This window comes from Aptenodytes patagonicus, chromosome 18 (genome assembly GCF_965638725.1).
Source record: "Aptenodytes patagonicus chromosome 18, bAptPat1.pri.cur, whole genome shotgun sequence".
In the NCBI taxonomy this organism is placed as follows: Eukaryota; Metazoa; Chordata; class Aves; order Sphenisciformes; family Spheniscidae; genus Aptenodytes; species Aptenodytes patagonicus.
The window spans coordinates 6,125,662-6,153,010 of NC_134966.1; the positions used below are offsets into that span (position 1 = coordinate 6,125,662).

Here is a 27,349-nt window from a genome sequence, read left to right on the forward strand (position 1 = left end):
TTCTCACACGCTTCTCCACAGTGCCCGTTTGCATGTGAAGAGCACTGGCTCAGCAGCAGGGTCTGCTGATTCAGCCTCAAAGCACAACCGCAGCAGCTTGTGTCCAAGTGCAAGTTTCCTTCCATCTCTCGGGAAACTTGTATTTCCTTTAGTCCCTGAGATTTCTCCCCTCCCCCCTTACCCAAAAATTCCCCAAGATCTCTCTCAATTAGCCGTTGTGACATCCAACATACACAGACCCTCTACTTCCCAACTTCAGCCATCCACCTGAAAGCCTTTCAGCCATGCACAGAGGCAATTCCAAAATAAGGCGAGCCTTACAGTGCACCCTCTCCCCTCCTCCCAAGGTACTGCTTCCTCACCAGCTCCCTTCTCTCCTATGGCTTCTTGCTACAGAATTTCTCTGGGCTGAGGTCCTCCAGCAACAACCCCAGACGTGGGAAAGGCAGCTCAAGCCCCAAAGGGAAAGTACGCAAGTGACTTTAGCATCCCTCCCCACGACTCAGCTGTGTGATGTAAGAAGAACAAATAGAGAACTTTTTAAAACAGGAGAAATACAAGCACAGTAACAATATTTAAACAAGTCTATAAAAATAGTCTGACATAACTCTGTTCAAATAAATACAAAATAAATATGCTTTAAGCAGTAAAACAGTGGAATGCAACGCTGGTCCATTTTGCCCAAAATTAAAAGTTTGATGAGGATCTCCCAGGCCTCAGAAGCCAGATCCTATCAACTAAAGTAGCCCATAACGCAGTCAGAGAAATTTTAAAGCCATCTCTTTCCCTTAGCCTTATGAAAAGCACCCTTTGAAAGAAAAGCAAGCATGTCTTCAGGACTGAAAGCTCACCTCTCCCAGTGACAACCAGCCCCTCTCCCTAACACCCCTTCCCACAGCAGACATACTCCTGGCTTGGGGACTCCATCCCACTAATGCAAACCTGAACGTCAATCTACAAAGAGGTCTAAAGAGATAGATAGCAGCGTAGGCACAGGGTTTGGAAAAGGTCCACCAGCTATTCTCAGCACCAGGCAGAATGGAATTCAGAGGTCCATGCAACACTGCACAGGGGCTCTCGTGTCGTGCTGGGAGCACAACTGCACAGGAGCTGTGAAATACTGTCTTTTGTTTCACTAAAGCCATGCATCAAGGTGCCAGTCCATCCAGGGCTCTCTTGCCTTCCCCTTTCCAAGCCCCTGCGGAGTATAAGACAAGCCAATCCCGGCATGCAAAGGATACAGGCATGCAGGCTCTAGTCTGCTGCTTCTGTTAGTAAGTGCATCTTGTTAGTGGATTTATGAGACACACTTAAACCTATAAAAATAAATAATCCTAATTCTTCATCAGGCTGGCCTAAGTAACCTTCAGCCTGACTGGATAAACCACTGCCCACCAGCCCTCAAAACCAGTATAGTTCAAAGTTACATTTCATGTCAAGTCTTGGAAGCAGAACATGAATGTCTCCTACCCAAAGGAATATATGTAAACATAATAACAAGCCTGGTGTGGCAGCAGCTCCTACACAAGGTTTGTACAAATTTAAACAACGGGTAGGAAGTTAAACAACTGAATGGAAAAAGAAGCTCTCTGAATGGAAAAAGAAGCTCTTTCAGCAAGTCAGAAGGTGCTCATCTGCAGGCAAACAGCTCTGTATATGCAATCCGCTGAAAGCAGACCTGTTACCCAAATCTTTGCTACTCTGCCACACTGCTGGGAACTGACCTCAGCAACTCGCGCCTTAAGATTCTCCCAGGAGTTTGCCTCCTGGTCTCCCCAAAAGGCCCAACAAAAAGGACCACGTGATGGTTTATGTGGAGCTCTGAGTAGCAAGATGGCAAAGGACACCAGATCCTCCCCTTCCCCTTACTGACTCACAAACTATCTGAGATTTCACAGCTTTGCTTAGTCAGCTTAGTGTCAACACATTCACAGAATGAGAGATGGCTATACGTCTTGGGATTGCACCCCAAGATTTCAGAGTTCAAAGTCCTCGGCATCTCCTGGTCACCGTGACTGCACGCCCAGAGTCATCTTCAAGTTTTCATAAACCACATAGCTGATGCTTACAGCTGGGATCACCTTCATAAAGTTCGGCGCCAGACCCCGGTAAAGACCAAATGCTCCCTCTGTCTTCAGAATGTGTTTAAACAGTCCCCTCATCGTCACTTCGGGAGCACCCTCCACTGAAGCTGCAATAGGGAAAGCCACAATAAATAATGCAGCCTACATGGTGAAAACGCTTCAAGGTAACATCTGTCTCCCAGAGCAGTTCTGATTCATGTGCTTCTTGTGGATGTTCACAGACCAAAGGTGCTTCATGGGGGACAGCACCTAATTTCTCAGCAAGCCATGGCCGTGCTGCACATCGCAGCCATTTTCCCAAACTGCTCTGCAGATGCCCTTAGCCCAAAACTCCTGATTTGAGCAAAACAGAACCTCTGTCCTGGAGGTGCTTGGCCCAGACGCTAAGGGCAGCACGAAGTCCACTGTCCTCTTGCAGCACGGCAAATAGCCTACTGCCCAGCTGCGCGAGCCAGTTAAGGCTGTTGTTGCAATGTTTACGCTAGAGGACCTTTACCCTACTCAGAGACCATGACAGGAGTTCCCAGAAGTTCTCACCTTGGGCCTGCATACGTGTCCTCACGAGAGCCAGTGGGTAACTGGCAAGCTGTCCACAGGTACTGGAGATGGTGCCACAAGCCAGCAGAACAAAGACTCCAGGGTCAGCGCTGTTGACAGCATAGCGTTGCAACCAGGCATTTTTTAGTGTCTGGAAGGAACAAGCCAGATGTTAGCAGTGAAGAGGCAAATCAAAAGAATATCATATTACGTAAAAGATCTAGCGTAAAGGACCAGAAAGCTATGCGCAAATTCAGCCAGAAGCACTAGGCTTCTCAAATCTTTTTGAGCTACTGCTACGGTAGTGCCTGGGGAAAATCCCTTCATTTTCTGCTGCAATTTTCTCATAAAAAAAAGAAACAAGGGACCATGCATGATGTTGACTAGGAAAGGAGAATCGTTGTATTGGATTATCTTTTAGGCCATTTTGGCTAAAAATCCATTTGTGCCCCATAAGGCTGATCAGGAAAGCTTCGATACATTACTTAAAACTCCTGTAGTAACTGACAGGTCTGACAGCGATAAAGGTACACAAGCAGCACAGCCCTACAGTAGGTTAAAGGCTTCGTACCTCATAGACTGCCAGGTCAATACCAGCATACGGAATGATTCCTAGCATGTTGGGGATGTAGCCCTTGTAGAAGGCAGCCATTCCTTCCTTCGAAAGGATGTTTTTGGCACAATCCAACATGCCTGAATATTGTCCTGTCTTCCTTAGAGCCATCCGTGTTTTCAGAACCTAGAAGACAAGAATAAGTACCATGAAGGCCTACAGGAGAATCAATAGGAGAAAAACCTATAGACAATGTCATTCTTAAGAGCATGATAGTCAGGACTACAGCAAGTGTCACGCGAGCAGTATTACCCGATATCATCTCTGAACTCATTAATTAAGCTATAATAGCGCTGGTGTTCTACCCACATTTTCCCATCTCGGCACCTTGCCATGACCCCTCATGGGCTGGACTATCAGCCGCCTGCCTCACCTCCATCGGGTAGATGCTGCTCTGGGCAATGGCCCCAGCCAGAGAACCAGCTAACAGCCGCTCATGAATCCTCAGCATTTCTTGGTCAGTACCAATGAACCGCTTGATCTGTAGAAGCCAAGACATTGAGAGACAGACATTGAGGCTCGCTGACTTATCTCAGCAGTCTTTTTTTTTTTTTCAGCTTGTCCTTCTGCAAACCCAAACCTTCTGCAGCCAGACTCGTCTGTGCCCTTTTACTCACCTGCTCATAGGCCATGAACTTAATGGCAGATTCCGGTGCAATCTTCAAAACATTGATGCCATTCCCTCGCCACAGTGACCTTGGTCCACCCTCTCGGATCATTTGAGTAAAACCGCCAACAATGCACATGTTGTTACTGCGGGAGGCATGAACCTGGGAGAGAGAGAGCAAGCTTGGATTAGTTCCAGTCCTGATTACGACAGTGCTACGTTTTTCCCGTAATCCAGGGACAAAAGGGCGCTTTTTTTATTTACACAGAGATTTGCCAAGGCTTTAATCCCTTCCAGATAACTTCTACAATAGGAAAGCAAGCTTCTTTTCTTTTTTGTGAAGTCTAGTGTTAACTAATGAATCTAATCAATATCTCCCTCTGGAATGGGAAGAAAGGTTAAACAGGCAACTCCCATACCTAGCGTAGCATCAGCTACCCAGGGTAAACTTCTCAGCTGGCTCAAGAGTAGGTACAGTGACAAAGCAGGCTAAAATCAAGTTTTTCTAACTCCTTTTCAACACGGATAATACTTGTACTGAGTATGAGCTCTGCCAGCTGACCACCACAACTGCTTCAGCTCTCATGGCCTCAGGGTCTCTCATGGGAACACAAGACTTGAACCTGTTTCACCAAAACCCAAGTTTTCCAGTGCTCTAAATCACAAAGCTCTCTATCTACCGACAGTTTTTACATGTCTACCTCCCAAAAGATTCTCTATTTTTTTTCTAGTCAATGAAGAATAACTTTTTAACGTGACTTTGATTATTCAAATAATCCAAAAAGCTTTCAAAAATAGCAGTATAAGAGCAATGAGATTAATCCTGGCCAGAGTGCTGTACTGTGTTGATGAACATTATCATCTCCTAGGTATTCAAGAATATTAACAGAATCTGCCTGGGTATTCAAACAAACTGGAACTGCTCCATCATACCTGCATGAGCACTTTCAAGCGGTCCAAAGGAGCTGTACAGGTTCTGGACACAGCACCTGCACCTCCACCTGCAACCAGATGTCTCCACCACATCCCCGTCTGCCTCTCTTCCACTGTGAACTCATCAGGGACAGTCAAATTCTCTCCTACATCAAAGATCTGCAAAAGTACAAGGTGTTGAGAAATACTTCATCAGCTAGTGATCTTGCCAAAGTTCTATGGTTCTTTATTAGTGCTAAGTGTTGAAGTACTGGATGTGCTTATTCCAAGTCAGCAGCTTATCTATAGCCATTAACTGCTGCGTCTGGCCACAGGAACTGCCACTGCTGTAGAATGTCACAAGGGGAACCTTCACATCTAGAGATTTCTGTCCAAGGAGATGGCAACTGCTGAACATTTGTCTGCATTAAAATACTGTGCATCGTAGTAAGGAACAAAATGGCCAACTGCGGGCAGCTGCATGGTGAAAAAGCTGGACCTCTCTGGAACCTTCCAAGCTCGCAGCCAGTTTAATCTCGTTACATGCTATTTACACACACTGAAATATCTCCAGGAAGGACGGCTGCCTGTCAAATCAGTTTCTAGTCTTAACAGGTCCTGAACCAGCAGGGGCTGGCACTGGTATGAGCTCTCAGAGGTGCAAGCCAAGTGAACACCCTCATCTTCTTGCAGAACATGCAGCCGTTATCACCTGTGCCAGAGGCTTCAGAAGCCGTGCCAGTGATAGGTGGCAAGATAACAGGACAGGAAGCGATTGGGCTTCTAGGGCTACAAGGCAGCTATTGAACCATGAAGAGAAAGATAGAGACTGCCGATAGCAGCTCCTGGGGGTCAGGACTCTGACTGAGAAGCTGGGGAAAGACCAAGACCCATTGCAGAGGAACAAATTCTTACCGTGGAGTGCTTCCAGTACAGGATGATTTCAGGAATGTTCTCCACTGGGTGCAGTAGGTGATAGTCTCGCCACTCATTCCAATCAATTGTCATTGTCCCATTTTTATCCATGCTAAAAAGATTTATCATTAGATGAGTACAGACTCCCACTGGGTGACAAATTCCTCCTCCCCTTCCCTTTGATTATTCAGGCCTACACCAAAAAAAGCTTTGCAAAGCAACTACTAAAAGACTTCTAAAGAGACACAAGACAAAGCTAGGAAATCTTCTATTCACCAAATGCTGCAGAGAGGTAGAAGTAGGTTCCGTTCTTCCTCCCCTCTCTCTCCCCTTTAACTGACCCACAGGAATAGTTGCACCCCCTCCTACCAAACTGGGGAACAGAACTGACACTGAAGGGAAAATAATACTTACTAGGTGACAGGACCCCAGAAGTGTCCCGTCCTTATTCTGACACACAGGCAAACAGACAGAGGGAAGGTAGCAGAGGAAAGAGAGGAAAAAACAGCACAAATAAGTGGTTGTTAACACGTTAGTGCTACATGCATAAAGCACTCAGCATTTCCGAAGAGCAACTGCACAGTCCCTCTCCAAAGCAGCAAGCTCAGGGCAGCAGGACAATCAGACAGGGATGCAAGTCAGCTCAGGCGTAAGCACCTCCCCACAAGCCAGTAAGGTAAGAGATTCTGACAGTAACTCTCCATAATGCATTAACACATTGTAAGTGTCAATTCATGGGGAAAAAAAAAATCAAAATGAAGAGTAATAGGCAAAAAGGGAGGAGCTGAAGTCTCTGGAAAGCGTGTACAGGGTGGAAAGAGGAGATGGGTTCCATGTCCCTACACTTCCTTCTAACCCCCTCAACAGTAAAACAGAAGAACTAGCTTAATCCTCACCTCTTCAGTATTTTCTCAGCCTGCTGTTCAGAGATCTTGACTCCCAGGTCCCGAAGAGACTGTACAATCTCCTGGGCATCAATACGGCCTGCAAAGATAAGCCAGCGAGCTCAAGTATACGTATTGCAAGCTAACACATGCACTAGTCTATTCATGAGCATGAGACAGGTGTTTACCATCATTCTTCTTATCCAAACTCTTGAAGACCAGTCTCAGCTTCTTTTCATGATCTTGGAGATAGTGAACAAATTCCTCAAAATCCAGCTGTCCATCCAGGTCCTTGTCTCCAGCCTTCACAATTTTCTGTTCAGAAAACAATCAAAAACTGTCAGTTCCTTTGTTCATTCAGACAGATCTGCCCCTTCTTCTACCATATTTAAAGATCATTTCCTACACGACTTTTGACTTTTCCTCCAGAAAGCAGCCAACTTTCTCAATTTCTCAAAGAAATTTGAGCAAAGCAGTAGTGTAGAAAAGTCACCTGATTCCAGGCAACTGTCTCCCAAAGTTAGTTACACAGATGAAATGCCTCACGCTTCTATCGGGGATACTCTGCTAGTATCACGTGTCTAATCTCAGTCCTGTATCTTGATTAACACCTTACACAGCCCCTGTAGACGTTCTTGAACTATGTATGAGACAACAGATTTGCATGAAAAGTGAATCACAAAACTTCAGGTAATAAAAAAAACTGAACAGGAGAAGGAATTTCATGCCTACTACGATTCTGACAGAAGTAAGCTCCCTCTGGCAATAACTAACTCCAACCAGAAAAAGCCTGTCTAGCTCTAGTGGACACAGCCAGAGATAAAAACCCCTATGAACTGGTTTAGGCACCCTGGAGCTATGTGCTTTAATTATACAAGTTTCCATGAAATGCATATAGAACAAGAAAACGTTCTTAGTAGGACAAAGCTAAAAATCAAGATCAGACTCCGTGCCAGACATCTAGGACAAGTTAAACGATTAATTAACTCACTCCAGCGTGAGGCAATAGCAGATGGACTGTCCTATCTAAGGTTACATGGCTACTTGTTGACAGGAGAGGTGATCTCCGGACTGCAAGAATGTGGCTCAGGGAGCTCCTATTCCCCTCCTTGTTCAGTCACTTGCCTTTGACAGCCTATAAGTCTTTTTCAAGATGAATCAGTGAGCAATGCTAAATGAGGTGTGATTCAGTCTACTGCATCACCTACATTTTTGGTTTAATTCTTGTAACATTTATGTTAACAGCAGGTGGGTTGTTAAGGAAGGTCTGAGCTGAGATCAAACACTAGGCTACCCCTCTTCACCAGTATTTTGTTCAATATTTAGGCTTCAAAGGTAAGAGGCAAACTTAAGCTTATTGTGATATTTCCTCAGCCTATGTGCACCAGTCCCCTTCATAAGCCTTAAGCCTTTGTTTCAATGCCATTTTAAGTGACTTCAATACTAAATACTTCACTATTAAAACTCTCTCTCGCCCTACCAAGTCCTGTCACTAGCCCTAATGCTATGAGGATTATTCCTCATCATTTTATGAACCTTAAATAAGAAAGTGCTGTCCCAGCTGCCCTGACCTTTGAGGTGTGCCCAGTATTCTCAACCTGCAATTTGCCACATGACTGTTGTAAAGTTCAGATATGACCCCACATTCAACTTGTAGGCTAAAGATAGACCAACACCCCTCACATGTCAGCAGATCGGCCTTGAACAGCTGAATCAGGGCTTCCCTCTGACTGGCAACCCCCAACCCGTTGACAGGCACTAATAATTCGGAGGCACTATAAGAGGAATGTGACTCTTCAACTGCTCCTGTTCTCTCAGCACACCCCTAACAACCGCAGAGATGTGCAATGAGTGATCAGAGACCACAGGTAATAAAAGCTGCCTTGCTCTGCTCACCTTCTTCCTCCATGATCACAAAGCAAAAATGCTGCAAGCCTGTCAAACAGTAACCTGCGACACATGTGTGAAGGGTGAGAAAGCCAAGCTCCCAGAATCTTCTCCAGAGATATGCACAAATATCTACCTGCAGCTCTTGGCCTTTAACAGCAAATACAGAATCTCCGTAGACAGAACTGCTCACTAACATCTATGCTGGCTGCAGATGTTTCTGTGGTCACCTCCATAACACGCAGCCCCTGCAGCACGCTTTGGGACCCCACACGTCTTAACGCCCCATCTGTGTGTCTGCACAAAGGTATAAAAAGCCTCCCCAGCTTTGCTGTTCAATAATCAGCTGCCTGGGCTCTTGACAGCCTGGTCATGAAAGTGACACCAGTTGCAGCAAGCTGAAAGCAGGGGCTGTGATACAGAGTCAGACAGAGCGCTCCGCAGATTTAGTGCATCTCCCTTCGGCAGCGAAGGGAAACACTCTTGCACAACCTCCCCCGGCTCAGCCCACCCACTGCTGCTGAGCCACTCTCCAGCTCATAGCACAAACCTCCTCACCTTCACGGGGGTGAGACCTGCATCAGCTTGAGCTGACATAAATTACACACCTCCCGTCAGAATGAGGGCAGGCGGAAGGATGTAAGAAGGAAGAGGATGCGAAACGTATTTGAGCAGAGCGGTTAAAGCAGAAGAATCCATAGTTTGGAAAACCCCTTTTTCTATTTAACTTGCATCAAACCAATCGGTTTAAACAGTCTTAGAGGCACTGAGATCTCATCAGATTCAAGCCAAAAGAATCAAAGAAAAAAGTCCACTCCATGCTGCTTCGGCAATCCCTACCAAGGGGCAAGAAAAACATGTCCATGCTGTACCCAGTTATTACGACAGAGCCGTCGTGAACTTCTCCCCCTCCGACCAGCCACTCGGGGTGTTGGAGACCACCCCTCCATCGCTCGCTCCCTCCCATTCCTCCCTCGGGGCCATACCTGCTTCCACTGGCGGTAGGTGGAGAACTCCTGGGAAGGAATGAAGAGGCTGAGTCGGAAGATCGATTTGAGTTCAGCCGGCAGCCCCTTCGACTCAAAGTATTCAAACTCCGTCTGCGACTCCCCAAACACTGGCACATACAGACAGAGGCAGAGCATCTTTCTGAGCCGCAGACTCAGCTGCCCTGCTCAGACTGACCGGGAAGGGATGTAAAACTGAATGATTCCCCTGAGCTAATTCAGTGCGTAGTGGAAAGGAAATGCCAGCAAGTCTCATGACACATGCCAATGAGCGCACCCGGCTCCGGTGGGATTGGCTGTACAAGCCCTGCCCTTCTACTTAAAAGGGAAGCCGTGGCTGTACAGTCCCACCCAGCTGCCAGCGAGACACCGGATCGGGAGGAGGCATGTCAGCTGCCAGCGAGACACAGGGTCTGGAGGAGGCATGTCAGCTGCCTCCCCTTGCTCAACACCAGGCTCCCATTAAGCCCAGAGACCTGACATCACACTCACCACAAGTTAACTCTTACTGGGCATGCCTTTTAACCCAAGAGGCTTTGGCCAACATCCGAGACCCTCACTTGCTGTTTCTTACATCCAATCAGTCCTTTCTGATCCTGTTCTCACCCCTCCAGGGATTTACATGTGCAGCACAGCAAGGACCAGTCTTGATCATAACCTCTCCCACCATACAACACAGGAGGACTCTCACCGTCTTCCTCTTCCCAAAAATTCTTCCTCTAAAACACAGTAAAAGCAGGATGCCAGCCACTTACTGCTTTCATACATGTTTGGGATAACCAGCTTAAGCAAAAGCCTTGAAATTCCACTTTTATAATGTTACTTTGCTATGCCAGAGTTGATTGGCTTTGGTCAATTTGGGAAGTCCTCCCAAAAACACTTGTGCCAACAAGGAGCAGGCAACCCCTGCATACCAAGATCTCCTCTGCAGCGCTCAGGATTTACTAATATAGGCAGCAATAAAGCCTGTGGAGAAGGTTTGCCATTGTGCCGGATACTCAGAAAACCACCAAAATCAAGGGCAGGCTTCAAAACAGACCCAGCTGCTTCAAAGCCTCCTAGCTAAGCATCCACACAGCAATTACAACAGCTTACTAGTTTTTCCTCCTCTCCCAACTACAATTAAACATTGCAGTTGGATATGCGCTATAATGAGAAGTGGCCCGGGCAGAACAACATTTTCCAGTTTCTACCATTTACAATTTAACCACTTCGTAAGCGAGTTCCTGAGCTTTCATCAGGAACAAGCCAGGCTGAAGAGGGAGTGTGGCACACGCATCATTTAATGCGGATATAATTACAGGCTTCTGAGCATTTAGTGGAGTTTGATGTACGGGATAACACCTAGCACTACAGCAAGAGTACCAAAGAAGTGCAGCACGTAACAATACTGCTCAGTACAGAATTACTAATTGCTAACATGAATTTTAAAATAAAGTTATAGTCTTGATAGTCATCAAAGAGAAGCCATCATACAAGGAAGATGCAAAAACCCATAGCCAATAACCAAAACAGTATAATCCTGCCTGCACTTGAAGAAACACAGCGTGTTTGCTTAACTGGTTTAAGCCAGTCCAGCTAACAGCTTTCCCCACCACTGCAGACACAGCAACATTTTCTTGTGTTTGCTCTGTTTAAACAGACTGCCTGGCCAGTACAAAGTCCAATAAGCACTCCCCTCCTCAGATCCTAATGCAAAAGGGGCCTTTACATCTTTACCGTGCTATTTTGTTCTTCAGATTTAAAGAAAAGCCAAGGTCTGTAATAAGCTGTTTGTGCAGCTGCATGTCAATCACACGAATTGGGAATATTTAATCTGGGGCTTTATTTCAAGGATTTTTTTTTTTTTTTTTTTTTTTAAGAAAGCTTAATAGATCACGACTCGCAGCAATTCGGTACCCTTGAGAATCATGACCTACAACAGTTTCCTTCACCTTCCTCCTGTCACCTCACCTACCACGGCACTACTGCCGCATTACCTAACCAGGCTTAACCTACTCCCTGCTGACGTCTCTCCGCACAAAAACAGAAGCTTCTCAGGGACTCCAGATCCTCTTAAAGATCAGCTGCAGCAGCTCACTGCATGCACACCAACAGCACACCCCAGCCTTCCCACCGAGCCGAGTCTCACTTCAAGGAGCACCCTAATGCTACCCGCATTAGGCCAAAAGCAAACGCCTTCAGCAGCCTGACCGAGGCGAGCAGCTCCCCCCTGCCCAGCTCCAAGCAGTAAGTGAACAAACGTAACTCAGATTTGCCCCACCAAGCCTGAAGATCCTCCGTAGTCCTTCCCACGAGTTGCCAAGCATCAGCTGCTTGGCAGCTCAGTTGCTATGCCGACATGATGCAGATTTTCCTAATAAACTCTCTCTGGAGTTGCCAGCTAGAGACAAAAGGCAAGATCTGCACATTTTAGGAAAAAAAGCCCTACTACCTACGTCAGAGGAAAGGAGAAAGGTAATGAGGTTAAGGAAGCTGATTTTAAGCAGGGTATTAATTACAGGACAGCGAGCTAAGAAGGAGAGACAGATTACGAATTAAGTTTATACCACCAGTTCTGGTTATGACGACAAAGGGAACTTAAAACAGGCATTAACAAGTATTTAGATTTCACCTAAAAGAATCTTGATAAACCTGGAAGTACTCAAAAGCAAGACAGCTCTCCAAAGCTGCAGGGATCAGTGCTGCTTGAACACTAGTATGGGGTCACCGCCCCAAGTCTCAGCTCACGCAGCCGATCCTGCTCCCCAGCCCCTGCAGTGTGCATGTGGCTGCACCGCTGCAGACAGCAGCACACCCACCCCGGGGCTTCAGACGTGAGCTACGGACAGTACATCCCTCATCAGCACTGTCTATTCCTGATCAAACCAAGGGCAGGGCACAGAGCTCCAAATAAAGTCAGCCCTTTCAAGTCACTCCTCCCTGATATTTCTTCCATCCACCAATTCTGCCAATGATGCCAGAGCTGGACCTACACATTTTTGGTCAATGTGAAGCCAGCCTAGCTAATACCCTCCCCTCTGCTTAAGGGAGTACTAGATGGGTCCGTCTTCCTTCTAGAGAAGTCTCGCTTTTCTTGCCATCAAGAAAGCTGCAAACTCATTGTCCATTTTATTTATAGGATTTGGTTCTTATTTAAATGCTGCACGAGTTACCAGTTTCAACACCCTGCCACTCCAACGCTAACCTTTCAAAGTCATTTGTACTCTTCTAGGCATCTACTTCATCACCCATTTACTACATCAGCTCCAGAAGGTACCTCCCAAAGGATGGGAGGATGCAGCCATACAAGGAGCAGGAAAGTAAATTCAAAAGTAAACAGCATACTGTGCTTAAAAAAAGTCTCTAAAAATATCAAGTGCCAGCAAGTGTCACAGCCACATAACTAACATCCTCCTTCACAGGCAAAACAGCTTTCTGGGCGAGTACACCATGGGCCAGAGAGAACCGCTATTGCTCAAAGTTTTCACTAGGTTTTGCTGACTTGGTATTTTTTAATTTCTAGAAACTAGCTTATAATTAATTGTACAGCACAGAAAGTCCTCACAAAGCACCAAGAGTGTAAAGTGTATGAAGGAGGAGAGTTAATCATTTAAGAGACCCCAGCAGAGTAAAGAGCTGCAGCCAGCCAAGGCTGTGCAAGGGGAAGGATAGAGACCGGGGAAGGCAGACAACACTACATGGTATTTGACATAAAGGTAACCAGGAAAGGTGACCTGTTCCACTGACAACACACAGATCCAAAGTTACAAGTCCAGACAGTGACATCAGGGGCAGATCATACCTCTCTCCTGTGTACACGCAACCAGGGGCCAACGCATCACATTTGCAATCAGTATTTTCTCCCACATTTGCAGAAACAGCCTCATGTTGAAATCATTACCTTCAAGCAAGGATCTGAGCAGAAACACGCCAACTACAACGTGAAGATTGAAAAGCCAGGGCTAGGAAGCACCTCAGGTAAAATTTATCGATACATGCCAATTCCTTACAGTAACCCAAGTATTGGGTGTGATATTTTGTGTGTTTTTAGCAGATATGTAGTTACAGGAGTTTTTACAAAACAAAGTGGCATACCAATCAAGAGACTTCTCCCAAGGTCACAGACATTCAGTGGCAGAGAACAAAATCCATGTGTCCCCCACATTTTCTTTAAACACCAAATAATACTGTTTGCTCACAGTGGTTTATAATCTATCCCTAAGGCTGTACAAGACTTTTTGCAACACTTCTCCTTCAGACGGGTAATTGGAACACAGATATCTGATCAAGCACAAACAAGTCATTGCAGCTTAACAAGTTACTGTCCATCAGCTCAGCCACGATGGCTGGATGCAGTATTAGCCGGCCTGAATCGCAAGGTAAAAACGTATCTGCATAATCCTCAACAGAAGAGCTTTATGCTGCATTTTACTTTACAATCAGGGCAAGCTAAAATTACACAGTCACAACCTCCTAGCAGACGGGCAGTTACTTCCTAAGCTGCAATAACTCCATTTTACCACATCCTTATTCTCTAGGTATTTCTCCATTAGCCAATTTTAGGGTTCCTATGCAGCAAAACTTCCAGGGTCACACGGGAAAGAGGAGACTGGTATCAGCTTTCAGAAAAAGCTTTATTTGCAGGTGTGAACAGATGGACTCTCCCTGACTGAGGGACCATTGCTCCCCTGGAAGACACCAGAGATTTTCACCCCTACGCTTTCAAGGTTTTCATCAAAACCTCCTTCAGTTCTGAGCCTCTGTCCTTCTTCAATCTCTGCGCACAAAAGTCCTCCTCTTCTTAAAATGTGCACGCTCCTCTTTTTGAGGAGGATGCACAGTGCTAACTGCTAACGATAGGGATGAAGACAAAAGTCCCTGCAGATTTTTCAGTCTGATTCAAGCAGGGAGTGGCTTCTGCTCCCCAGAATGCGAAACACCACCCTGCCTGTTTCCATTCAAAACGGCAGCAGAAAGGATATTCATCCCCTCTACAACCTGAGCCTGTTTGTCCCCCATTTTAGAGAGAAAGCTTACAGCAGCAACCATGCCTGATTCCCTGTCAAATAATCTGGATCCTGCAAGTCACGCACCCCTACCCGTGCTGCAGCCCTTTACTATTACCCCAAGCTCCCACCACTCACAGGGGTTATGCCCGACTCCTTCTCCCGTAATCCCAGGTCACACCCTTGGTCTTAAACCACATGTAGTCAGAGCTGACTGCACTATCCTCAGGAGAGATGGACAGCATTCCCTCCCCATCAAAAATAAACCAGAATTGCAGTCAGCCAGCACTGTGCTAGGAGCCCAGGCATTAAACTAAGGAGCTTTTGTTTGCCGCCCCCCAGACAAAGCCTCACCATTTATTCTCCGCCAATTGTGCGCACCCACCACCTCCCCGCTCTCCCACCTCCCAGGAAGTTCCCATCCTCACACGGATTTTAGTCTCTCCCTTATGCCACCCGCTCCCCAGGGACAGGCTTTCCTCTCTTCCAGGCTGTGCCATTCAAATAATACAGCCAGTTACACATTTGCTCAAAACATGCTAGCTTTTCCAGAGGCTTGCCAAATTACCAGAGACTGACTCGGAACATTTTAGGACCTATTTGATCCTTTGCCGGCCTCCGGTGCAGGGGTGGGACTCGCCACTAACCTGCATTATCATTGCCCGCCCTCTCAGTCATGCTTCTTACAAGTCGCCCAGGAACCTTCGAGACCCCCGTATTCCCCCTTGGCCCTAAACAGCATTTTTTTTTTCCCCCCCTTTGAACATCATGTCTGAAAGGTTAGATCACCTCCTCTCTTCACGGTCATTCCCCTGGTCCCCCCACGTTTCCCTTCTAGCAAGCACATGCGTTGGACCCTGCTCCCTTTTCCTGTTCCTCTCCCCCCTCCCCAAATACACACACACACACCCCCCTGCTACTCGCACACTCCACCTGCAACACCCCTACTCCCAGCAGACCACACACTCCGCTGTCATGTGCGTCAATCCCTCCTCAGGCCCCTGGATATCCCGTTACCTTTGGAAAATGCTCTGCGGGTCCAACCACCAGTAGGATAGTTGGTCTCCTTTCAGTGGGATCAGTCCCTCTGTCCTGTGGCTTCCCCAACATCTTTGGCCCTTTCTCCCCGGGGCCTGGAAGTGGGGTGGTGTTTCTGGCCTCATCCTCTTTTTCATCTGCAGGACCTTGGCATATGGCCCTGGGAAGGAAGCTAGACAGAAAATGCCAAAGGGTCTGCAGCATTGCTGCTCCAGCGAGCGTCCCAGGCAGGGAAACCCTGCGCGCTCAGGAGCTGCCCGCTGCCAAGGATGATGTGACTGCACTACCAAGCACCCCCAAGACGGGAATCGGCACAGCAGCCAGCAGGAGGTTCAACCCAGCGACTCCACGGGCTCAGATTCTTTACAGACCGCTCCTGCGGACGCTTCCTGCCTTTTGAAATTGCTGCTACTGCAGTCGTGCCTGGCCTGACAAGCAGCTCATTGTACAAGAGCCTCAGAAATCTGATGGCAACAGACAAAGCACAAGACCCCTGGCATGGAGAAGCTGAGACGCTGAGCTTTGGAGACTGCTTGGACAGAGAAGCCAAGATGCTGCGCTTAAGAGGAAAGCTAAAAATGAACCTCTCGGAGAGAAGCTTCTCAGAGCTGCCAATTAACCCGCACGTCCTGGCTCATCCTAACGGCACATCAGACGAGCAGCAAGGCTGAACACCCAGGCTGCGTCCCCACTGCAGCAGTGCCCAGCCAATCCTCGCTCCCAACACTGCGGTGCTCCGGAGCAAGGCAGCGCGCGCAGCCGGGCGGGAGCGCGCCCTCCGCGCAGGAGGCACCCCGCAGAGGAGCACGCCTGCCAGCTCCATCGGGCAGGTACAGGCAGGGAGGGCAGCAGGGCAGCCCTCCCGAACACTGAAGCCATGGCCCCGAGGCAACTCGGCAGCGCGGGATTGTCCGAGGCGTGTGTGTACCCGCTTCTGGGGCTCAGCAGCAGCCCTTTGTTAGAGCAGCAGATGGTTCTCTGGAGAGAAGCCGGCTTTTCCCAGCCATGGCTGAATTAACCTCTAACTGCACCCGCTCTCTCTGGTCTATTATAGTCTCATCCGTCATTACAATAGCTCTTTGGTGCTGCATTGTGCTTCTGCCATTTGGCTTTCAGCGCAACACAGCGACACGCTTGCACAGCATTTATGGCTATTCATCTACGCAAGATCTAATACGCTGTGGTTAAACTATTGCCGATTAGTCAAACAGGCCAAGTTCTGCTGGAGGAGCCTTTAACCATACAGTCAAGGGTAGGAGGATTAGCCGAGCTGCAGGTTGAGCCAGAGCAGGACTAGAAGTATATATCAATGTATAATCACAGAACACATGATATTCCCTGAATTTCTACAAGAAATGCCACATTTCCCTCTGCTGCCACAGCAGCAATTGCTCATAGCCCCGGCTGTAAGGCACCAGGGCACCATCAGGAAAGTCAACCCACCTTGGTGGAACCGAGCAGCCCACATCTGGCAGGCACAGCAGCAGGCTGGAGACAGCAAGGGTTTATTTTCCATTTTAAAGTACCAACAACTTACTTTGTAGTCCTAAATTCTTGCCTGCCTTTTGCATCTACAGACAGAGGGCACTGCATGCCTCACTTTCCAAAGTATTATGACTTTTCCATAAGAGAACAGTTTGGGTTTTTTAACACGCAGGATACGTAAGTACAGAGCACAGCTTCCATCACCCGAGGCTCCCTACCCACAGAAGCACAGCGAGGTCCACGGCGAGCAGAGGACCTCCGTTTTCAGCTTTTAACTTTTGAGAGTGACAGACTGCAAGAAACTTCTGTTTTACAGATATTAGATATGAAAATACAATCCAAAACCTGGAAGGACTGCAAGCTTTCAGTAGCCAAGTTACAAATAAATTTTAGAGGAAGAACACGAAACATCACGCTTCTGGGAACTTGTTAATGTTGAATTCCTTTAACCAACCTGAGTAATGGAAAAAAGTGAGACACAAGCACACAGAAGACATCACATTAAAGAATTCTTCTGCAACTACTCTTCAGAGTTACTTAAGAAGAAAAAAATGCTGTTCAATCACAAGGTCTACATACAGTATGCAACAAAGTTTTTTTACCTTAAAACTTGACACACACAAAGAATAACAAAACAGAAAAAAATACAAAATTCATGGGGCGGTAACACTGGGGTGAGGGTGCAGGGAAAGCCCTGTCCCTCTCTGAGGAATGGCACAGTCCCGTTCTAGTTGGGATGGAGTCAGGCATCGTGCACAGGCAGAAGAGTGAGAAATTTTTGTCATGCTTCGATTACCTTGAGCTGTTGCCAGTCACCACAACTACAAGCACAAAAGTTAAACTACTTTCTAAAACGCAGTGATTCAGATCCTTTAAGATGACATTTGAAAGCTTCTAATGCTCTCAAGCCAGAGGAGGAACAACGCAGATTTTCTGAACTGGGCACAGTTCTTCAAAAACAGCTTCTATTAGCCTAAGGCTGTCGTTTCACAAGGAGCAACGAACTGATCTGCAGCTTGCTGCCGCTAAGAGGTCACCTCACACATCCACATCAGCTCTGTACTTACCTTGCTCCCATGTTCCTCCAACAGCCTCATTAACCCAGCCAAAAATTACAGAGCTTTCTGCTGGGCTAACCGGTTGAGGCTACTCATGGATGAGGTCCAAAAAAGTGTGACTGCCTGTGGAAAGGGCATTAGAGCTGCCTGCAGCGGCAGCAAGCAGACTGGCTCCGCCGCTCACAGAGCTACAGGCCACGATACAGAAGGCAAAGCACCCGAGTGGGACTCTGGATTTGTCCTCAGTGGTCACTTAATGCTGGGCTGCTACTTACAAGGACCCGCTAAACCAGGTGACGTTACTTGACGCTATTTCTTACAGTTTCTCTGCATAGCATTAGCTTTAGTGGTGTGTGCATGGCAGGGACCCCATCTTCCTTTGTTCACGCAGAGATTGCATAGTAAAACAATAATTTGTGCAAGAAATTACATGCCTGGGGTGCAATTAAAGCAGAAACTCAGCAATGCTTCCTTGGCCTTTGTCCTCACTAAAGGAAACCTCAGAGGAATTCTGCCACCACGCTAATCCACACAGCTCCTTGAGAACAGACAGACTTTTCTCATCATATTTGGAAAAAAAAAAGCATTTCTTTTACCAAGTGGGGAATTTTATTAGGTCAGAATAAGAAACCTAGTAATGGCAAGATGATTATAGCTAGAGGCAAGACAACTGCTCTCCTACAGGGAATTTGTAGGGAAGTATTGCCCTACCAACACCACCACGAAGCCAATCATTCACACATAAGAAGATGCAATAAATACTGTGAGTCCAGCCCAAACAGTGACACAAAGGAAAGATGCAGAACAAAAATTCACTTTTTCTAGAAGTCATGAACGAACACCTAGACTGCACGGCAACAGCTTTCCCAGCCAAGGCTTCATTAGGAGACAGTCAGCCCTCCAATTCCAGCTGTTTCCATGAACCAAGCCCAGGATTTTCAAGGCAGAAAAGCACCAGGACTGATCCGAAAGCTGGCTCTCGGCCAGCACACCAGTCACTGGGGACAGAAGGCGCCTGTGGCAGCTGGCCTCGGCATCCTACACCACCAAAATGGATAGTCATTAGATAGCCAGAGGAGAAGCCGACAATAAAGCCGTGTAATCTATCCAAATAGAGACAAAGGAGAAAGGAAAGAGCAAGAGAGTGATGTGTTTTGCTTAATTAAAACAGTATTTTCCTCAGTACTGCAAGCTGCCAGAGGGAGGTTCTGTTTTAAGCTGCAGACCCAAGGTATCTTGTATCCTCTTCAGCCACATCATGCAGGCCACATCTTAGTACCTGCTAAGCCTGAAACTCCAGTTTTCAAACGGGCACTTGCCCTTTCCAGCCTGGTAGTACTGGGCAGAAATTCAGACTCAGACTATTTGCTTTAAGATGGCTTCTAGGAGACTTTTGAATAAATGCACAGCATTTTCCAGCAAGAATGTGAGCCTCGTCACCAGACAACTAGCTAACGTGTAAAAAATGCGGGAGGGAGGGTGAAAAGAATGGGGAGCAGAGGGAAGGGAGCTGTGCTCAGAGCAATGACCCTTCTCCTCCTCCAGTGCAGGAAGAGCTGCCACTGCGGTCAACGTCTCCAGTTCCTTAGGTGACCCCGCAGGAACCAGCGGTGACTCATCTCCTTTGGGAGCTCTCCTGGAAGCACCCCGAGGAGCGCTGCCTACACGTGTGCCACCCAGAGATAGCACCCAGCCCGCCCCAGCTGGGATGGGCCAGCATGACTCTTTCAACTACCTCTTATCTTTTCAAATATAGTTTCTGAAAGACGAAAACGTAAGTACTTCCCACTTTTTAGAAAGCCGAAGTTAACCCTGCACAGTGCTTCTTGCACCGTGCCATAAAATCTAAACGTCTTGGCCACTGCTGCTTAAACATTCAGCTATGTTAATATATTAAGGTGACACAGCGTAGTTCACTGAACACTACAAAGAAACCCAGGTCCCCTCGTTATAGGAACCCTGGCACAAGTGATTAGCTATTCTAGTTGATATATTAAGGCAACCGGGGGCCAGTGCCAAATACAGAGATACAGAGAGAGCTGGCCAGGGAGGGGGAAATATGCAGCCAGAGCCCAGAACAGCAAGTTCCACTGAGGTCATACTGTATCACATGAAGAACCAGGGATCGACCAAGAGAAAGGGCATCCTTAGTACTCAGAAACTAGAAAGTCAACTTCTCACTGCACTAGAAAGTTAACCAGGAAAATAGCTAGTTAAAAACGATGGCCTTCCAGCAGCCCGGGCTTGCTCTCACACAGCCCCTGTTCTCCTTAGGCTAAACGATGTAGATTCACATACCAAACAGCTTTGCCTTTCCAAGCAACTCATGATCTAAAAATTTCAACAATTTCTCTTACAGCAGAATTCTCCACTGTAAGCCACTTCAGCTGCCAGAAACTCCCCTGCAGCTCGCTGCACGTAACTCAGGAAGACTAAGACATCTCCGTTGCCTTTCTGCATTGACACTAGTTATCACAGCTACGCTTCTCCACTGGAGACAAAGTCTGGGGCATCATTAAAGTGCGCTCATGTCCCACATTCAGAGGGACAAATATAGCAATAGGGCACGAACAAGAACAAAGACTCATTTACCATTTGCTACAAGTAGGTCTGAAAGAAAAAAACTCCCTCCCCCTTCTCCTCCTCCCAACACCATATCATGTTATAATATACGCAGAGAGCACGGAACTGCAGCATCACCATTTTGTAGGGCGCTCAAACAGGAAACCAAGTCCTTATTATGGCTTTGATGTCATTTTATTAACAGTTGTCAACCATTTAAGGGTTCTGCTCAATATTCAGCCAGATTCATCACTGGGTTTGTTTCTTTTTAAAAAAAAATTTAAAAGAAACAATAACTATACTGAAGTCCTGGGGTTTTTTTTTTTACCTGCCCTTATCTCAGTAATCTGACTAATAATCCAATGCAGATGAGGGTAAGGAGACATTTTCTACTACTTACCGATGCATCTAGCCCTGGTCACTAAAAAACGCCCCACAGAACACATGTTGAAAGACCAAAACCCTGCTGCATACCCTACACAGGCACAATCAGTTGCTTTGGATCAGTTTTGTTGTTTCATTTCACCTGGGCTCTGGGGATCCTACAGGCATTCACTTCACTACAGAGTTCAGAACATGCACCATCCCGCAGGAAACATAACACGGTGAGACCACACCAGTAACGTGCAGGATGCCTTTCTGCAAGAGAGACTCTCACAACATCGATGTTTAAAATGGATATGCTCAAGTCAAAGTTGCATCTACGTCTCAAAGGTCAGCCAGTATCCTTTGTTCATTGTCACTCTGCAAATAGGACAACAGTCTCAGCTAAATAAACCTGAGAACCACCAGGCTTCTCCAATTTGCTGCAAGGTAGGACAAAAAACAATCCTTGAAGAACGTCCCAAGATCGCATCTCTCAAGAGCTACGTACCTGGTCCTGTACGTACACGAACATAAAGCAACGCTTGCCTAATCCACAACTGTTTGTTTATATGCAAGGTAAACTTATGCAAAAGTGAGTTTCTCTTGTATGTATTTGCATCTAAAAACTCGCTTCCAATCTACCCCTTTAAACACTGAGTGGACATACACTGCCAGTTTAATACATTAATCATGCTAAGGCACGTCTGATGACCAGAGACCAAGTTTGAGTAAAGACTTTCACCATTACTGTGCGAGATTCCCTGGTCTCCAGCATCCCTCTCCTCCTGCCCTCCCCGTAAGGGCTCTGGGTCCAGGCAGAGTGACAAACGCAGGCAGCCGGCGTGCCAGCCAGGCTCCCCTGACATCCATTGTCACAGCGCACCCTCCAGTCCAGCAAAGTTCTCACTTCAGGAGGCTGCTGGCCAAGTCTATTAATAACCGACACTGCGCTGAGAAGTTCCCTTGTGTCAAAGCCAATCCCTGTATTTCTTCTCAAAGTCTTTGCAGTGGCTGTCAAGAACTCATTTGATTGATTACAGAGAGTTCATTTGCGTCTTTAGCATGCCTAAGTCAGAGGAGGTAACAGAACACAGAATTCACACCAACTCATCCACTTACCAGATTTAAAGGCTTTATCTACAACTAAATCATTGACCTACGGTTCTGCCCTTGCACCAGGTTTCCCAAGTGCGTGAGAACAGGGCCTTCATCAAACCACACATTTCATAATTTACGAAGAGCAAGAACAGGCCTCTGCTCCCTACAGACCCAGCAAATATGATCTTTTTTGCTTGCTATTTTATTGCACATTATACATAAATGTGTGGAGTTATTTAACATGTTATTGAAAGCGGTTTCACCTTGTGTTAAACTGGTTCAGGGTATCCACATTTGTCCTTTGGGATTAGTCAGGAGGTGGGTGGTTGAGAAGCTGTTGGCAAACACCTTTCAGCAGAAGGAAGGGTGTCAGCTGGAACTTCAAAATGTAACACTGCTTCGTTTGTTTGATATGACCTTGTGTTGCTCAACCCTTCATGATGAATTACGAAGGCCTGGCTAAAAGCTCCACAACTGCCCCAGCAGGATTCAAGGCACACAAGCCATAAAGATGTATCTAAATGTATATAGGTTTGGAGAGATAATTCAGTCTAGATTACAGAACAGTATTAGAATTTTGCTCTTTTTATCATAAACAGAGTTCTGTAAAGCAATAAAAACTCAGGTCCTCCTTTTCCAGATGCCCATGAATGAAAAACAGGTGAAAGCATCACACAGAAAAGACTCCCTGCTTCCTCTGCCCCTTACAGTTGCTGAGAATTTTAGTACAATACGCATAGTACAATATAGAGTATTCAAAAGTCTCGGAGAGTAAAATACAGAAATAAAGAGTCTGAAAGGAAGAATTAAATGACATCATGACAGAATATAAAGTACTGATCAGAAATAAAATTAAACTTTTTTATGATCGCAACTGCTACAACAGAAAGAGTTTCTCAATCAATCCATGAGTCACTTGCAAAAGAGCTAACTGATCAGCTATCCCAGAACAGCATGGATACAGCATTCTCTGACAGCTGGAAGAGTCCGAGACATGTACTTAAAAAGCAAAGGCATTCAGAGGAGAGGCCTGAAGCAAACAGAATGCTGCAGAGTCCGGCTGCAGCAGTGCAGTTACGCTTCTTCGGTACACGTGAAAAGTGAACAACAGAACTTGCGTGGGAGTTTGGACAGCCGGAACTTGGAGATCAAAGAGGAGATACCAGGCAAAGAAAGGGGTGATGAAAGCAAATTGAAGATTTCAGTAGAATGGGAGCTGATGGGGGGAAGCTGATACCGAGGCAGCAATAGGCAGTCACATATAGGAACTTGAGAGAAGAAAGCATCCCAAGGCCAAGGAGGACATCATCGTTGCAGCAGAGGCAACCGGACAGTTGTAACTGAAAACAGACAAGGGTTATGTTTGCTCTGTTTCTTAAAGCTGAGAGAATCAGTCCACCAGAAGATGCTCAGCACCACCACAGAAGAGGTAGCTGCAGACAAAGTTCACCACTTCAGTCTGTCTCTAGGCAGCTGGGATGAATTCCACCAGTTCAAACTGTCTGGAACTTCAACAGCAGAGATGAGGTTTTAGAATAGCACTCCAGCCCTGCAGTTAATCGGGATCAGTAGGAAAACAGCTATATTAGCAAATACACAAATACTACCATTATCCATCCTTTCAACAATACGACATCTCCAGATACAAAGTAGAAAACATAGTTCTGGTTCAACTGCCCGTATTTTCATTAAGTACGTATTTCCAGTTCCATAAGTCTATATAAATACTTTCATGAGGGAAGTCAGAAAGTAGTAGTAACAGGAGATTGACTATTCCAGAGGTAGATGTAATTTAGCAGTAAAAGACTATCCCTTTACACAGTAGAACAAGAAAGCCTTTAAAAAATTCTTCACGTGGTTATCACTTTACTGCTCAAGCAAAGTGAAGTATGTGAATTGCTTCATACTAACCAGCGCAAACAAGCATTTCTTTAGAAGGCTCACTGATCTGGCACACTGTATTTGTCAAATGGTTTAAAGATAACAGCATGGGTTAAAAAAATGCATTGTTTACATAAGCAAATTCCACCTCAAAGGACATCTAAGTACAACCCCTTCTCTCCCCCACCACAGAAGGCCACCTCTAAAACAGAAGGCAGCAATTTTCCAAGAATGCTACAAAGGGTTTTATCTCAGTAAGAACTCTCAAGCATTGAAGGAGCCAAAATATTGCTCATTTTCTTTTCAGGTTGCAGCCCAAAACTGTTATTGTTACCACAAGGACTTTTAGCCTACTGACGCAAAGAGATTAGCAACTCACAGCTAAGATTGGCGATAACCCCACATTACGAGTCTAATAATTTCTCCATCTGTCTCCCGAACGTTAGAAGGTAACTCCCATATCAAATGTACTGTTGCATGGAAGGAAAAATAAAACACACCAGAGCCACCAAGTAATTTACTAATCACAAGCAATCCATGTGATTTATGCCTAAATCGGTCTCCAAACACCACGTCTGACACATCAAAAAGGTTTTCATCTTGACGCTTAAGCACTTTTCTTGAGCGTGACTTCACATTAGTTATCCCAAGCGTCAAGGTGCCATTATTAGCTAAGGATGGGGCAGAAAAAGGAATGACTTATTAATAGAACTGCCTGGGAAACAGGAAGTTTATTTGGTTTTCCTAAAAATTACACAATGCAGAAGTTTTCTCGCCAGCTCTCCGAGGACTGTTCCCACATGTTTAACTGGAACTTCAGAGTTTGAACTCTGCATCCTCGTTCTTAACGGACGCTTTTTACACTGCTGAAGGGGATGCTTTGCAATACTAACAATGCTTTACAAACTCTATTCATCTGACCAGCCGCTTCCTGCGCGGCGGAAGAGAAGGCAGAGGAAGCAAAGGGCTGAGAAACAATACTGACAGATAGGGGATTCAGCAGAAAGACAGGATTGTTAAGCAGCATCCAGACAGCGCTTCCCTCCGACAGAGCAGTTCCAGTCCCTGCAGAACGGTTCCTCTCAGCCGCTCCCGCAGCGTGGCAAGCAAAGAAACTATCTGCTGGGAAGTAAAAACACATTTTGTTTTATGGTGCATCCTCCTAGCCTGGAGAATGTCAGGCTGGACTGAATAACATGCCCGGGAGGAAAAGGGAACGCAAACCGAGACAGGCATGCAGACAAAAGCACAGAACATTCTGGTGGATGGGAGACTTTTGCCAGAGGTAAAGGATTTGGCACCCACGGGTGGCAGCAGGTCAGCATTTCACAGGGCATGTGAAATCACAGGTGATTTATATGGTACAATCAGATTTCATTACCAAAACGCACACAGCAGAAAATCACCATGGCACTAACATTATTTTTAGAAACAGCACGACTAAGCCACAAGATCCTCACGCTGCCGAAGAATTCTCATCCTTTACAGCAGCAAGGAAGACGCCAACCAAAAAGAAATGTTAGAAGTTAAGATGTTGGGGGATTCAAAGTTAGAAAGGAACTAGCAAACTCTGGAAGGGATGGATACATGCAGTTAAAGCACTCAAACAAATTGGGGCACCACTCCCAGAACAGGGAGAAAATAAGAACTGTCACTTGAATTAGATGTCTTTTCAGTGACTCAGAAGTCATCCTTAAACTCTTCTTCCTTCCTGCAGGATTGAGGCACTCTGAGATGGCACAGCCCTGACTGCCTGCGCCCCTGTGTTTATCTACTATCCTGCCAGGATACTCAGCTTTTTTATGGTCCTGCATATAAATACAAGAGACTAGGCAGGGACAAACTGTGCACTGAGGACAAGCCCATTACTCTGATTCATACAGATGTAAATTACACTAATTACAGTTAAATAGAGCAACATCATGTTGAACCTTGAAGCCTGGAATCGTCACCGTGCAACATCACACAAAGAGCTGTGCCCTTTTGTGGGCACAGCTCCCCATACTGAAGTAGAAAGTCAGTACACTGCACATTTTGTATACTCCATGTGCAAACCGGACAAATACAGCAGCCTTCCTACATTTTAAGATATTTCAAACCCCTTAAAATAGAGAAGTGAGTTTGGCACGTATAAACCATCTTGGGCAAGAAATCTGAGTAGCAACATGGTGCCAAACAGACTAATGTGAGGAAATGCAATGATGCAATGAAAACTGCACAACAGCCTGGCTGCACCTATCCCTTCCAAAAAATCTTTTACAAATTTAAGTAAGCACGCAAGCTTCCTAGCCCTCGGACCTGGAGAAAGAGGGTTTTCTTTATGGTTCTTTCTGTCCAAGCGGTAGGTTTTCCATCCTAAATTTCCGCAGTTAATACCGTACACGTCTGCAGGTAGCGAGCAAGCTGATTCCTCCGGGTTTAGTGTTCAAGTCAGCAGGGTTGCTTTTAGGGGAGCACCTAGAAATGCCCGAACAAGCAGAGCAGCGGCGTCTCCCATCACGCGAACCCCCGTTCGCGCCCAGCGTCCTCCTGCCTACGCAACGGGAAGGTAACTGGATGCAAGCGCTGGCGTGCAACAAGCAGGCGCCTGCTGCCACCGCCAGCCTGGCGGGCCCTCTCCCCCGGCCGAGGCGCAGTCAAAGGGTCTTCAGAGCCCACGTCCCGCTCCCGAGAACGGCGGAGCCGGGCGAGCTCCGCGGCACGGAGCCGGGCTCCGGAGACAGACTAAGGCTGCGGGGCGGAGGGGGGATGAGGAGGGCGGCCAGACGCTCCCTCGCCCCCCAGGAACGCACGTCCTCAGCCCGGCCCGGCTCAGCCCCGCCGGGCCAAACCCCGCCGCCCGCCCGCCCGCCCGCCCGCCCCCGCTCACCAGAAGGTCCAGCTCGGTGCGGTGCAGCCCGAGGCGGCCCAGGCCCACGGCCAGGTCGTGGATGCAGAGCGCGCCGTCGCGGTTCACGTCGAGCTTCTGGAAGAGGGCGCGGAGGCGCCGGTCCTGCTCGGAGGCCTCGCACAGAGACCGCCCGCAGGGGCCCGCGCTCCCGCCGCCGCCGCCCTCCGCCCCCGGGCCGGGCGCCGCGCCGGCAGCCCGCGGGGAGCCGCAGGGGCAGAGGACGCCGCTCACCACCGGGGAGGCCAGCGAGCGCCGCGCCCCCGGCATCCTCCCGCCCGCTCCTCACGCGCGCCGACACCGGCAAATGGCGGCGCTTCCGCCGCGAGGAACCGACACGGAGCGCTTCCGCCTTCGCGCCACACGCCGCGGCCGCCACGTGACGCTCCGCGCCGGCCAATGGCAGCGGCCCGCCCGCCGGCGTCGGCCAACACGCCCCCCGCCCGCACCCCCGGCTTCCACGTGCTCCCGCGAGGTGGGCGGGCGCTGACGACAGAGGGACGCCTTCCCCTTCACCAATCGGAAGGAAACGCCGCCCGG

General features: G+C 47.3%; 1 protein-coding gene across 6 annotated transcripts; it reads right to left on the bottom strand.

The window, feature by feature from the left end:
• Positions 1-555: 555 nt before the first annotated feature.
• Positions 556-27,094, bottom strand: SLC25A25 (solute carrier family 25 member 25). Of its 6 annotated transcripts, none has more exons than XM_076355632.1 (11): positions 26,792-27,094; positions 6,741-6,867; positions 6,565-6,652; positions 6,083-6,118; positions 5,669-5,780; positions 4,775-4,933; positions 3,852-4,004; positions 3,608-3,715; positions 3,193-3,360; positions 2,622-2,772; positions 556-2,191 (listed from the first exon to the last, which is right to left on the bottom strand). In XM_076355632.1, the coding sequence occupies exons 1-11, from the start codon at positions 27,077-27,079 to the stop codon at positions 2,007-2,009; spliced, it is 1,575 nt and encodes a 524-aa protein (XP_076211747.1). In that variant the 5' UTR covers positions 27,080-27,094; the 3' UTR covers positions 556-2,006. The 6 variants fall into 6 exon arrangements, with proteins under 6 accessions (XP_076211747.1, XP_076211749.1, XP_076211752.1 ...); XM_076355634.1 differs by lacking the exon at positions 26,792-27,094 and adding an exon at positions 15,452-16,156; XM_076355637.1 differs by lacking the exon at positions 26,792-27,094 and adding an exon at positions 9,426-9,691.
• Positions 27,095-27,349: the final 255 nt, after the last annotated feature.

Coding starts and splice junctions, on each gene's coding strand:
- SLC25A25 (XM_076355632.1), bottom strand. CDS start 27,079: ATGCCGGGGGCGCGGCGCTCGCTGGCCTCCCCGGTGGTGAGCGGCGTC. Junction 3,716..3,851: donor AGTTCATGGCCTATGAGCAG/GTGAGTAAAAGG, acceptor TGGCTTCTACAG/ATCAAGCGGTTCATTGGTAC. Junction 2,192..2,621: donor GACACGTATGCAGGCCCAAG/GTGAGAACTTCT, acceptor TCCCTATTGCAG/CTTCAGTGGAGGGTGCTCCC.